Here is a 14720-nt window from a genome sequence, read left to right as displayed (position 1 = left end):
CCTGGCTTCTTAAAAAAAAAAAAAAAAGAGGAAGGGACGCCCGGGTGGCTCAGTCAGTTAAGTGCTGCCTTCGGCTCAGGTCCAGCATCAGGCTCCTAGCTCAGTGGGGAGCCTGCTGCTCCCCCTGCTCGTGCTCTTTCTTTCTCTCTCTCTGACAAATAAATAAATAAAATCATTTAAAAAAAGATAAGAGGAAATAATAATGAGTTGTTTTTTTTTTTTTAAGATACAAAAGAGGGGCTCCTGGCTGGCTGAGTCGGAAGAGCATGTGACTCTTGATCTCGGTGTTGTGAGTTCGAGCCCCACGGTATAGAGATCACTAGAAAAAAATAAATAAACTTTGAAAAAAAAAGATCCAAAAGAGAGGATCAAAATACTAAAAGCTGGTTCTTTGAAAAGACTAACAAAATAGACAAACCAGTGGCAACTTTAATCAAGATTAAGAACAACTTGGGGGGGCGCCTGGGTGGCTCAGTTGGTTAAGCGTCTGCCTTTGGTTCGGGTCATGATCTCAGGGTCCTGGGATCGAGCCCCATGTCGGGCTCCCTGCTCAGTGGGGAGCATGCTTCTCCCTCTCCCTCTACCTCTCCCCGCCCCGACTTGTACTCTCACTCTCAAATAAATAAATAAAATATCTAAAAAAATAATTTAAGAACTTTATGCCATTACATTTAAAAAGAGACAAAGTACATAATTTATCTAGAAAAAATTTACTAAAACCAAAGAAAAAGAATGAATCCTTTACTCATGGTGGGAAATGAATCAGTAGTTAAAATCCACCTGCAAAAAATAACACCAAGCCCAGATAGTTTTACAGGGGGTGTCACCAAATATTCAAGGCACAAATAATTCCAATCTTTTTTTTTTTTAAAGATTTTATTTATTTATTTGAGAGAGAGAGAGAGAATGAGAGAGAGAGAGCATGAGGGGGGGAGGGTCAGAGGGAGAAGCAGACTCCCTGCCGAGCAGGGAACCTGATGTGGGACTCCATCCCGGGACTCCAGGATCATGACCTGAGCTGAAGGCAGTCGCTTAACCAGCTGAGCCACCCAGGCGCCCAATAATTCCAATCTTAACACAAATACCTCCGGTGAAAACAGAGAGTTCCCAATTCATTTAATAAGATTTATAGAACCTCAATACCAAAATCTGATAAGGACTATACAAGAAATGAAATTCATAGGCTAATCTCACTCCTGAGTATAGACACAAAAATCCTTAAACACATACACACAAAACCCCAAACTAAGATTAGCAATCCAACCTCAGAAATTTTGTATAACGATACAAGGAGAAGGAGAGGAGGGGGTCTCGATGATAAAAGGGTAGCACGAGGGATCCTTATGATAGAACTGCTCTGTATCTTGGTTGTGGGAGAAGTCACACAAATCTATACATGTGATAAAACCGCACAGAACTAAATACACACACACACAAATGAGCGCATGTTAAACTGGTGAAATGTGCATAAGGTAGGTTGTATGGATGTCAATGTCCCGGCTATGATACTGTACTATATAGTTAGGTAACATGTTATCATTGGGGGAAACTGGACGAAGGGTACAGGGGATATGGCTCTATGATTATTTCTTACAACTATACGTGAATCTACAATTATCTCAAAATTTAAAGTAAAAAAAAAAAATACATATGATCAAGCTTACTTGGTTTTCCCCAGGAATTCAGGATGGTTTAGCATTAGAAACTCTTTTTTTTTTTTAGATTTTATTTATTTATTTGACATAGAGAAAGATAGAGAACACAAGCAGGGGGTGCGGCAGGCAGAGGGAGAGGGAGAGGGAGAAGCAGGCTCCCCGCTGAGCATGGAGCCTGACCTGGGACTTGATCCCAAGCCCCTGGAATCATGACCCGAGCCGAAGGCAGATGCTTAATCGACTGAGCCACCCAGGTGTCCCTAGCATTAGAAACTCTTATTAATGTATTACCATGTTAACAGATTGATAGGGGACAAAGCATATCTATAAACTGACAAACAGCATCATTAAGAACCTACAGCAAATGTGATAAATAATGGAAAATAGAAGCAATCAGAAGAGAATTACACAAGCTCTGTCCATCACCTACGCATCCACCTGCACCTGCACCCCATACTCTGCCTTCCCTGTTTCTGCGGATGAAAGCTCATGCTCTTACCTACGGCTAACTTTCCATTTGTTAGCCTATACCCCACCTTGCTATACCTGGTTACCCCCATTTCTCCCTCACCATTAATTTTCCCCTCTCTACCAGATAATGCCTACCAGCACACAGAGAGTAATTTCTGCATCTTAAAAATAAAATACCCTCTTGATCTCATATCCCCCTCCACTATCAACCCATTTCTCAGCTCCCTTCTTACAGCAGAGGTCCTCAAGGGTTGGCTGAGCCAACTCTCCCAAATTACTCTTCTGTTCTCTCTGAAACCCACTCTGATCAGGCTTCCACCTCACCACTCTACAAAACACTCCCCATCCCATCACAATCTCCAGTGATGAACATGTTACTAAATCCAATGGCCCACTCTCATTTCTCACCTTACTTAACCTCTGCAACATTTGACATCCCACCTCTTTGAAACCTCTTATGTGGACACAACACTCAGTTTGACTCCTATCTCATTCACTGCTCCTACCTTAGGGCTTTTGCACTTGCCATTCCCTCTTTCTAGAACTCTTCGCCCAGATATCTGGTCCATTCCCTCACCTTCTGTAAATTTTGTGCAAATATCAATACTTAATTAGGTCATTCCTGACCACAGCATATGCAATTGCAACCCCCCCGCCCCCGTTCTCAACAAAGGAACGTCCTCCTTCCTGTGTTAAACTTCTCCATAGCACCTTTGACCTTATGACATAGGGTGTATTTAATTATTGGCCTTCCCCCCAACCCCCCCACCCCCTGGCCAATGATGTAATTTTCACGGAAACAGGAATTTCCATATGTTTTGTTCACTGTGGAATCTCTAGCACATAGAACAATGGTGCTTGGCATGTGATGGGTACTCAACAGATTTGTTAAATACATACATAAATGGTGAAATGCTGTGAGTACGCTCCTTGCAGTCGGCATCTGCTACACTTGCTTCTATTCAACACTGTACTGAGGTCCTAGCCAGTGCAGTCAAGATGAGAAAATAAAAAGGATAAAGAAAAAGAGAGAGAGAGAGACAGAGGAACCATCATGCTAAGAGAGGCAGGAACAGACACAGAATAGCTGCCTGGCCTCCTGGCAGCATCTTCTTTCCTGGTTCTTGTCCCCTTCAGGTTCTGAGAGGCTTCTGTATCCTGCTGGGAAATTCCCTGTTTTTGCGCAAACTAGTTCAACTGGGTTTCGTTCTACACAATCAAAAGAACCTTGACTAAGACCATGCAAAGCCTGCTCCATTGTCCACGTTGGTGAAGGAAGGAGGGGATGTACAGAAAGAAATTCATAGCCCCGACCCGTGAGGGGCACACCTGCGAGCATCGGCAATGGGGGCAACTGGCTAAAGGATCAGCAGTGGCGGGTAGCCGAAGGAGCACTGGCCTGGGAGTCAGAAGATCCAGGTCCTGGATCTGATTCTGGCAGGAGGCTGTGGACCTTGGGCAAGTCAATCACCCTCTAGGCGACCCACTTCCCCATCTGTAAACAGGGATAAGATTGTCATAAAGAACACTCCACGTCAAAGTCCAGAGGTTATTTTATAATTCAGGGGCTGACCACGAAATACTTAGATGGTGGAAGAATGCTACCCTTTCTGATCCTTTACCCCAAGAAAGTCATTTTCCAGCAGTATTTGCCCCAGTGTGGTACTGGGAATAGTCCTCTCTGCCCAGATGGTAAAACTCCCAGCTCCGAGAGATGGGAAACCGTCCTTCCTGGGCATCTGCCTTTGCTAGGAGCACTGTGAGTCTGTGAGGTTGGGAAGGGATCCCAGACTGGTCCATGCTCCTAAGGCTGGAGTCTTGTCCTAGGAGGGGTCCAGAGCAGAGAGGAAGGAGAGCTACCTACCACTGCTCTCTGGTTCTTCCCTGGCAGGACCTCAGCCACATATCTGGTGATGCTGGCACTGTGGAACTGCAGCCGCTCACACTGGTCCACAATCTTGTTCTGCAATATAAAGGACACCTATGGCGTCTCGATCCACGTTGATCCATTCACTCCATCCCCATGATATCCCCCCTCAGCCACTCACATCCCAGACCTCGTTATTACTGAAAACTATAGCACCTCCCAAATCTTCATTTCAAGGGGCCCACACCCTGTCCACCACTTCCATCCTTCCAGACTACTAACTCTAGATTCTCCAGTCCAACTGTTCTTCGGCTCAGCTGAAGCCGCTCATACACTAGTCTTACCACTTTTCCGTGTCTATCACCCACTTTGTGGCCTCAGTTCCCTCCTTCTCCTAAATTCGGTGGCCCATCATCATAATCACTTTCCTGCATATGCTCTCAGCGTTCCCTCTGACCCAGCTCCCTGGCTCTCCACACCTGAGTGGAAAGAACACGGCTTCTCAAACTGCCCTTCCCTAAGTTATCCCCATTCATTAAACAGTACCAGCAATCATCAACCTCATTACCCCAACCCAAACCCCTGGGGTTACTCTCCAACCCCGCATGTATCTAATCCCTCAGTGAGTCCTATCAGCCCTGACTCCAAAGTCTCTCTCTCTCTCCTCTGGCCACTTCTGGTCACCTGCACTCTTGCTATTCGCCCCTACAGTGAGCCACGACCACCTTGTGTCAGGAGGTTAGGTCAGCTCACGTCCCTGCTCAAACTCCTCCAACAGCTTTCCAGCACACACACAGGGAGATCAAGCTTCCCACTTCAGCCAACAAGGGACTGTCTGATGGGACTCTGCCTATTGCTCCGAAGCCACCTCCTAGCACTCTCCACTCTGGCCTTCTTTCTGTCCCATAAACACACCAAACTCGTCCTGACAACAGCGGCTTTGCACCTGTTCCTTCCTCTGCGGCCAGCCGTACAAGTCCCCTCCCCCACTCCATTCAGGGTCACCGCCTCAGAAGCCCTCCCCGACCATCCCCACAGCCCATTCTCTTACTTTGCTTTATTTTTCTCCCTTGCATTTGTCACTCCTCTGCCTGTACATTCTGGGTGTGTTTACTTGTTTTGTATCTCTCCCCCCACCACTGGAACATGAGCACCATGACTTTGACTTGTTCGCTATGGGCCACTACCTAGAAGAAAGTTCCTCCTACACATAGAGGCCCTGGATAAATATTTGTTCAATGAGTGAACATCTACTTCTGTGACCATAAGAGGTTCAGTGGTTCACATCGGCCAGAGCTATGAGCGTCCCCCAGGAGAGCAGCGGAGACTTTTAGAAATGAAGAACTGGAGCCCACGGAGAAGTGACCTGCCAGGCCCCTGCTTTTCCACTCCATTTCTCCAGGTACTTGGACTCCTTCCTAGCCAACAGCTCCTGCATTGCTTCAGCTCTGTCCCAGTTCCATCTGCCCAAAGGCAACTCAGCCTCTTCCAGGAAGCCCTTGCAAATCCTTCCCGCCCCACAGTCAGGAATTCATCTGACGCTTCGCTGGTCCAAATACTAAGTGAAAGAACTGAGCTGGCTGGGATGAAGCTGTGATCAGCAAACACCAGAGGCCTGAGGAAACCGAGCCTAACTTCCAAAAAGCTACAGGACAAGAACCCGGAAGGTAAGAGAGAAGTTGTTGAATGGTAACCATCTTGCCCTGGGCCAAAATTTCTTTCCTGGCTAGAGGGATAGTGGAAGGAGTGTGTAAATGCCATAATATACTCAAAATTGGAGGGAGAAGGCAAGAAACCCCTCCCTCCAGGCAAAGGAGATGAATGTGCTTAGGGCATCAGTAGGGTTCAGGGAAGGCGCCCTGGGCAGACTGCATTCCAAACCAAGCACCAGGCCTGCCACCCTGCCCCAGCCTTCACCTCCTTCCACCACTCAGATTCAGCTCTGATGGCAACTTTTTTTCTTCTTTTTTTAAGGTTTTTATTTAATTCTCACACCCATTAGCACCCCTTCCTCCCTCCACTGAGGCTAAGAGGTGGTTTTCTCTGAGCAAGTCAATGACTCCCTTGGTCCAGCTCCTGAATATTAGAAACCTCGGAGGAGTTACCGCCCTGTTTTGGGCCTCAGTTTGCTCATCTGTAAAACGGAAGTTGCCTATCACTTCAAAAGTTTGGTCTGGATGGAGTGAGATGATGGATATTGAAGTGCTTTGGCGCTCACAAAGTTTCCATCCATTATGAAAGTTTATTACACCACATTACCCAAGTTATTTTCATCGCCACTACTGATGATGGATAGTGGTGACAGGTAGGGCCAATCAGGAGCTTTCAGGTGTCACTGAGTAAGTGAATCCCTCTGGGCCAGTCACGTGTGTTTATTCCCCTGCAGTCTGAGTCCCTAGCCAGAGCCCTCAAGCCTCACAGGTGGGCAGAGCACTGGTGAGGTTGGGGAAATAAAGCGGCTTAATCAAATGGCAAGGAAATCCCCGGGGGACCACAACTAGGGTGGAAGGAGGGAGGAAGACCCAGGGCAACTTCGACTCCCCAGTTTCAGACCAAGGGCGGGTGGTGATGAAGGTGACCAGCGTGGAGCTAAACTGGCGTGGAGATGGGGAGGAACTCTAGGTGAAGAGATCCAGCAGGAACCTCTTGAGATCCTACCCGCCCCCTCCGTTTACCCAGGTGGAACCAGTTTGGAGTACAGTCAGGGCCAACCCCAAAGGGAAAAGAAATCACCTCACCAGGAAGCCCGAAGGGTGGACGAGGGGAGGGGCTTTGAGCCCAGGGGTTGAGGAGGGAGGAGGGCCAGCTTTTATCTCGGGCCAGCTTCCATGGGGCGGGACGTGGGACACGGAGTCCCCGGCAACTGGAGCAGTGTGGCCGCATACTGCCCAAGGCCAGGCCCGGCTCTCACCCCCCCAACAAAGCAACGAAGGAAGAGTGGGCAGCTCGAGCCGCCACTGTGTGGTAGACTAAAGAGCATTTCGCCCATTATCTTACGTCTCTCGCACAACACCCCCAATAAACGCGCGCTAGTGTTGCCCTCAAACCACAGATGAGGGCGCCGAGGCCCAGAGACGAGACTGCGAGGCAGGTGGGGAGGAGGCGGGATTCGAACTCAGGTCCCCACGACTCCGGGGGCCACACCCTTAACCGCCTAGTTCCACGGCCAGTGCCACCTGGACCGGCCGCCAGGTCCCCGCCGGGTCCCTCTCGGCACGCCACCCCGGTGTCCCCTCCCCCCGGCGCCCCCCCGCCTTCCGGCGCCCCCGGCCGCTCACCCGCAGCTCTTCCGCGCGCTCCTCCGCCCGGCGGATGCGGTGCCCCCGGCAGCGGCCGCCCAGCCCCGCGCAGGCGGCGCACACGGGCCGTCGCTCGGAGCAGCAGAACCAGCTCAGAGCCTGGCCGTGCTCGGGGCACAGCGGCGCCGACCCCGGCCCTGCGCTCTCCGCAGACATGGCCGAGCGCCCGGCGCCGCGCGCTCCACCTGCCGCAGGTGACCGCTGGGCGGAGCCTCCCCGACCCCGCCCCCGGGCCCCGACGGGCGGCCCCGCGCGCCGGCCACCCCGGCTTCCCGCCCGCCTGCCCTCGCCGCGGGGGGGCGCCCGCTCGGCGCCCCGGTCCGCGTCCCGCCCCGACCCCCGCGCAGGGTCCGCCGGCTTCAGGCGGCTCTGTGATTTTCTGCGGAATTAAGTCGCCTTGTATGCGTGTTAGTTTTATGACAAACGTAAAACACCGAATATTAATGTGACCGCAGGAAACTTAAGTGAGCACTTATTAAGTGCCAGGCTTTTGCTAAGCACCTTAAAGCGTTTTACCATGTACCGCAACAGCCCTTTCCGAGGGGCAGCTCTAGACAAGCAGCTTGAAGGTAGCTTCTGGCGTTCGGCTGCCTGGGCTCAAATCCCATTTATCTGTTCGCAGGCAGAGCACCCTCAGTGGCCCCAGCTGTAAAATGGGGATAGCGTCGGTACCTGCCCGCACAGACTTGTGCTGAGGCTTAAGTGATTAAACAGGACCCCCGGAGCACAGACAGCGGCTGCAACTGCAAAGCGTCTGTTAATAGTACAAGGAAAGTACTACTATGATCCCCGTTTTTATGGAGGTTAAGTAACTTGCGAGGAGTCACAGTTACTAACTGGTAGCAAGGAGATTGGAATTCAGGCGGTTTGATTTGTGGCTAGTATGGGTAATAATTTTTTAAATTGCATGTCCAATGAGGGACATCTGTATTAGGCTGATTTCCCCAAAGTATTTACAACCAAATTTTCCTCATTTGAAACTTTTCTTATAACTAGTATTGAAAAAAACTAATGCATGTTTATTGAAGAAAAGAGAATATGCAGATAAACACATGGATGAAACACCCATCCTCAGAAAAAGCCACGGCTGATATGTGCTGGAGCTGCCTTGGGGCTTTTTTTCTTAGGATCTCATCAATCAGTCTAAGTCCAGACTAAACCCTCTACTGGGGCTCCAGTCCAGCCAGCCTGGGCGTACAAGGAGGGTGCTGGTCCCCAGGCCCCAAACTCCATTTTAAGAGGTCTTGGCAGAGGCCTGAGGAGAGAACTCAGCCAAAGGGAGAAGGGGCCAGACTTGGGGCTCAGGGGTTATTCTGAATTCATCGGGACTGGACACTTGTGAAAGCCAAACCCTGAAGAGAAGAAGCATCACTACATCCTGCAGCACTTAGGGGCTGAGGCACCTCTACCCCGAGGCCCCTCTAAGTGACAACAGCACAGAGGGAAGAGAAAGATTCCCTTCCGTCAGCCCCTTCAGCTTCAGCCCCTCAGGGCGAGGACAGCTGACAGCCCCAGAGCTCCGCCACTTAAAACTATGGGACCTGGATCAGATCGTTTAGTCCCTCTGGGCCTCAGTTTCCTCATGTCTAAAACGGGGGTGAGAATACTATCTACCTCTGAGGGCTGCTTCGAGAATTAAATGAGATCTTGTCGGGCGCCTGGGTGGCTCAGTCGGTTGGGCGACTGCCTTCAGCTCAGGTCATGATCCTGGAGTCCCGGTCGGCGGGGAGTCTGCTTCGTCCTCTGACCCTCCCCCCTCTCATGTGTTCTCTCTCTCTCATTCTCTCCCTCTCAAATAAATAAATAAAAAATCTTTAAAAAAAAAATGAGATCTTGTCTGAAAGTGCTGAGCTTGGGTGTATCGTATACAGTAGGGGCTACAAAATGTTTTTTTTTTTTTTTAAGATTTTTTATTTATTTATTTGACAGAGAGAGACACAGCGAGAGAGGGAACACAAGCAGGGGGAGCGGGAGAGGGAGAAGCAGGCTCCCCACAGAGCAGGGAGCCCGATGAGGGACTTGATCCCAGGACCCCGGGATCATGACCTGAGCTGAAGACGCTTAACCGACTGAGCCACCCAGGCGCCCGCTACAAAATGTTTTATTGGACGTGTGAGGCTCTGGAAATACACTTGTAGCAGGGTTTCAGAATGTAAACTGTGTAAGGTAAGGTCTTTGGCGAGGGGAGTGCAGCGTTCCTGGCATCAAAAGTTGTTTCTAGTGGGAGGGTGGAGGCTTCATAATGGCATTTACCCTCTTCTGGGGGTGGGGCTGGAAATGCGCCACCATAACTAGAGACTGTGGTTAGAATTTTTTTGTTCTAAGGGCGGGGGGTGGGGAGGGCTCTTAAACCTTCTGGTAAGAAAGAAAACAGAAGTGATTTTGTGTGAAGGAAAAGAGACTGTGGAGGGCAGGGGGAGGAAATAAGGGTTAAGGTCCTTGGGGAAATTGGGGCCCCTTCACTGGGTGTGGCCCTGGAGCAGTCAGTGGCCCTCCGACGGCTGGAGTCTGGGAAGCGGTAGCAAAATCACCAGAAGTACTTCCGGGCAGAGGACTAGGAATTGCTAGGGGCTTAGGTGGCAACGGGTTTGTTTTTATAAAGTGGGGATCATCGGGCGCCTAGGTCGTTCAGTGGGTGGGTTAAGCATCTGCCTTCAGCTCAGTTCATGATGCCAGGGTCCTGGGATCCAGTCCTGTATTGGGAATCCCTGCTCAGTGGGGAGTCTGCTCCTCCCTCTGGCGCCCCCCCCCCCAACCTCCTGTTCCTGCTCGTGTGGGCTTTCTCTCTCTCTCTCAAAAATAAATAAAATCTTTAAAAAAATAAAGTGGGGATCATCTGTTCTGCCACTCGTGCTGAGCCGGACTGGAACTGAAAATTCAGCCCCTTCCCTTAATGTGCATGTGCCCGATGCCAAGTCCCCACCAGAGGCCTCTGGATATTCGGAAACTCCCAAGTGACCGCTCTCAGGCCTTATCAGGTCTCAGAATCACCCGGGACGGTTGGGGGAGAGGGGTTGTTAAGCATTCAAACTTTCCGATAAGATTCTCACTCACTAAATCTGGGGTGTAGCCAGGAATCTGCATTTGTAGCAGTTGCCCTGAGGCTGGACTACAAAAGAGCTCTCTGACCACTCCTACGAACACTGCTCTAAGGCAATGGTGACCCTTTAGCAGGTGGTGAAATCTATTCAAGAAGCGGAGACCAGCATTAAACAAAAAAAAGGAAAAAAAAAAGGAAAGAAAAAATAGAACACATTGCTCCTAGTGCAGGGTTTTTTTGGTTTATTTCCGTTACATAAACATGTACATGTGTGAGCATTGGGGATTGTATTTCCTATTGAGAGTCAGGGTCAAGAAGTTTGAAAGCCGCTGCTCTAAAGTGACCTGGGGAGCCTTGGTGGGAGCCGGTAGGGCTGTACTTGAACTTCAGGGCTTGCTTAGGCAGAACACCCGGAGCTAGGGACAGAGAAGAATGGACACTTCTTTTTCTTTTAAAGATTTTATTTATTTGACAGAGAGAGACACAGCGAGAGAGGGAATACAAGCAGGGGGAGTGGGAGAGGGAGAAGCAGGCTTCCCGCGGAGCAGGGAGCCTGATGTGGGGCTCCATCCCAGGACCCTGGGATCATGACCTGAGCCGAAGGCAGTCGCTTAACCGACTGAGCCACCAGGCGCCTAAAGAATGGACACTTTTGTTACATTTTAGTCATTCAGTAGATTTATTGACCATCTACCTATGCACCGGGCCATATTTAAGACGCCGAGAATACAACCGTAAAGAAGAGCAAAGTCTACTCTCTTGAGCAAACAAAATAAACAGACATGTCATATAATGTTGGTGAGTGAGAAGAGCTGTATGAAAAATGCTCAGGCATATAGATAGAGGGCTTGAGGGAGGTGCTGATCTAGAAAGGGCGATGGAGGAGGTCTCTGGGAGGAGGAGCACTACGACTGGTTAGAGACAGCCCGCAGACCGTGAGAAATCTGGGGAAGGAGTTTCCAAGCAGAGGAACTAGCAAGGGCAAAATTTCTTTTTATGCCATGAGCTCTACTCCCCCCCTCACCAAGGAACCATACACAATTTGCATTCTGAAAAAGGCACTACAAATATATTTACAGATCCTCACACACATGGTAGAGGATCCGTTAGCCCCTACTGTATGATCTAGGCAGGGACACGTCGAGGCGGCTTTTAGGCAGCAGGCTTGAGCAATGGAAACCCGAGTAAGGCAGAAGGGCCCACAGTGACCACCAGCTGAATGCAAGCAGGCTCCTTAAGTGACCCACCTCAGAAGACCCATAGGCCCTAGCTGACCAATGGGCTACTCACAACTGGGCCCAGGTACCAAAGCAGGAAAATTCCATATGGTCCCATACCTCCTCACGCCCCGTGTAGCTGTAGCCCCCCACCCCTGCCTCCTGGCAGACAGTCTCTCCTGTGCTGTCCTGCCCGCTATCCTCTTGCAGTGTACTCAAAAAACTTCTATCTCCTTTGTTCTGCCCCGGGTGAACCCTTTCACCACTAGCCTCCACCCAATCGGTCGCCCCACAGAACGTATGTATGTATGTAGGTATGTATGTAGGTATTTATTTTTAAGATTTTATTTATTTATTTGACAGAGAGAGAGATGCAGCGAGAGAGGGAACACAGGCAGGGCGAGTGGGAGAGGGAGAAGCAGGCTTCCCGCGGAGCAGGGAGCCCGATGCGGGGTTCGATCCCAGGACCCCGGGATCATGACCTGAGCCGAAGGCAGACGCCCAACAACTGAGCCACCCAGGCGCCCCCAGGACATATTTATTTTTATAAAATTGGGACTATCTGTACATTCTTCCCTGTAACCGGACTTCTCACTTGTCTGCTTATGCTATTTGGTTTGGGTTGTCTTTTTTTTTTTAACTTTTTTGTAATGAATATTTGGGAAAGTCTATTGGAAAGGACTGTACCTCCCTGGCCTTTACTCTCTGTCAGGCCTACTCTTCCACCACAGACCCAGCCCTCCTCTGCCTGTCTGGTAGGAGGCCCTGGCCTATCGCTGATCCCACCTCACCCTGTCCCCATGCCTCCTTCCTCCTCAGACCCTGAGGCCACCAAAGTCTCTGGTGTCCGGGCTGGAAATGATCTGACCAGGGCTTGTACAGTTTCTTGTAAGGAGTAGCAAGACTATCAGCCCTGTGGCTTCTTTTCTGTGTGACTTTTTTATAGCGGAAACAGCCTCAACTGTCACCTCTAAGAGGGGCTTGGCAGCCTGCCAGTGTAGAGAAACTTAGACCACATGGTTCCCACATGATTAAGTCCAGGCCCCCAAGGAGAGAGTCCTCTCTGCTTGGGCCTGACCAGTCTGGACCGAATGGGATTAGTCTCCAGGAGGCACTTAGGACCAGCCCATTTCACAGGAGGGACAATATCAAACTGGGCAGGTTCAGGAGAGAATAACCAGCTCAGGCAGTAAAGAGCCAAGAATTAAGATTATACAAGGCAGGGTTGGAAGTATTGACAATGTTAGGGATGAACGAATGAAAAGTGAGGGTTATGTTGCTTACCTCCCTTGCATTCTACCTTGTGTCTTAATTGGCTGTCTATGATTGTCATCCTTTTCGCTGTTTATTCAAAAATATTCAATGTGGGGCACTTGGCTGGCTCAGTCGGTAGAGCATACGACTCTTGATCTTGGGGTTATGATTTGGAGGCCCATACTGGGTGTAGAGACTACTTTAAAAAAATAAAATATTAAAAAAAAAAAACCAACGAGCATCTACTGTGTACTAGACCTGTGTTGCCCAACACCATAGTCACTAGCTACAGGTGGCTGCTAAAGTTACATTCAAATTAAATACAATTTAGGGGCGCCTGGGTGGCTCAGTCGGTTGAGAGTCTGCCTTCAGCTCAGGTCATGATCTCAGGGTCCTGGGATGGAGCCCCTCATTGGGCTCTCTGCTCAGCAGGGAGTCTGCTTCTCCCTCTGCCTCTCCTTCTGCTCCGCAACCTCCCCCCCCCACTTGGTGCTGGCTCTCTATCTCACGCTCACTCTCAAATAAACAAATAAGTCTTTTAAAAAATTTACAATTTAAAATTCAGTCCTTCAATTGCACTAGCCACACTTCAGATGCTCAATAGCCACACGTGACTTGGGGCCAGCGTATCTATAGACAGCGCAGACATAGAACATTTCCATCATAGCAGAAATTTCTATTGCAGTGCTGTGCTAGACCTTGTATTAGACACCAGCAATAAATACAGGTATAAATGAGACTCTGTCACTGCCCTTATGGAACTCCGAATCAAGGGAGAGAAACCGGTAAATGGAAAATCACACTGTGGTAGGGAAAGTGTGGGGGGCCTTGGAAGCGCAAAGGAAGGGTAGCTAACTCAATCTGGAGGAAGAGGGGAATGGTTAGGGAAGACTTGAGGGTAGAGAGGGAGATGGCGTCTAAGCTGAGGATAAATAGTTAGCCAGACAGATAGGTGAGGGGATGTAGGGGAGATGCCCTGGGCAGAGGAAACACCATGTACAAGGATTCAAAGGCAACAGCAAGGTGAGCCAAGAAGCTGCAAGTAGTTTAGACCATTGGAACCTATAGTGTGGGTGCCAGAGGTGGAAGCTGAGGCTAAAGAGACATGGACCAAGCCTTACCGACCGAGGGAAGGAGCTTGGACTTTATCTTGAATATGAATTATCTATTGTCTATAACGAACCACCCCAAAGCTGAGCGGATTAAAACGACAACTGTTTATTTGCTCACAATTCTGTGGGTTGGCAAATTGGGCAGGGTTCGTTCGGGTGGGCTCTTCTTCTGATGGTTACTCGTGGTTTGCAGTCATCTGATGGCTCATTTAGGACTGGATGGTCTAAGATATTCTCACTCACATGTCTGCCATGTGGTGTTAGCTACGGGATGCGCCATGTGTCTTAAACAGACTAGACTGGGCTTCTTCCCCTGGCAGCAGTGTTTCAAGAAGATGAGAGCAGAGACTACAAAGCTCTCTGAGGCTTAAACTCGGAAGTAGCCAATGTCACTCCCACCACATTCTGTTGGTCAAAATAAGTTACAAGACCAGCCCTGATGACAGAAGCTACAAAGAATTTGTGGCCATTTGTAATCCATCACACTCTGGCATGATCTTGGCCTGAACCAAGGTGGTGAGTAGAGAGAAGTGGACAGATTTTTTTTTTTAAGGATATTTCAGGGGCAGAATTAAGTCTTGGGGTTTGTTCTGGAACAAGGAAGAGAGAGTGAAGTTACAGATGACTCCAAGATCCTTGGCGTGGGTGACTGGTGAGTGGTACTGCTCAACACTCAGAGGGAAAAGAGGAAGAACAGGTTTAGGGGGGAAGATGATGTCTTCAGTATGAGTCACAGCCAGGTGGAGATGGGCAGAAAGCAGGTGGATATACAGGTGTAAGGAGAAGTCTGGCTAGAGATACCAGT

At 49.6% G+C, this 14720-nt stretch overlaps 1 protein-coding gene across 3 annotated transcripts in view; it reads right to left on the bottom strand.

Annotated features, from left to right (window-relative positions):
* The window catches only part of BSPRY (B-box and SPRY domain containing), a 51797-nt gene that overhangs the window by 11200 nt on the left and 25877 nt on the right, over window positions 1–14720 (bottom strand). For 2 of the 3 annotated variants that reach the window (XM_064578902.1, XM_054509358.2), the window contains exon 5: window positions 3991–4089. The exons of the other annotated variant lie outside the window; for it this stretch is intronic. In XM_064578902.1, coding sequence (XP_064434972.1) covers window positions 3991–4089 — 99 coding nt within the window. The remainder of the gene's footprint in view (window positions 1–3990; window positions 4090–14720) is intronic. 3 annotated transcript variants of the gene reach the window in all.

Source organism: Mirounga angustirostris, unplaced genomic scaffold (assembly GCF_029215605.1).
Source record: "Mirounga angustirostris isolate CCGP_5_RB_7025 unplaced genomic scaffold, mMirAng1.0.hap1 SCAF_15, whole genome shotgun sequence".
NCBI lineage: Eukaryota > Metazoa > Chordata > Mammalia > Carnivora > Phocidae > Mirounga > Mirounga angustirostris.
The sequence above is the reverse complement of the archived record's forward strand: the minus strand, read 5'-3'. Positions and strand labels throughout refer to the sequence as shown.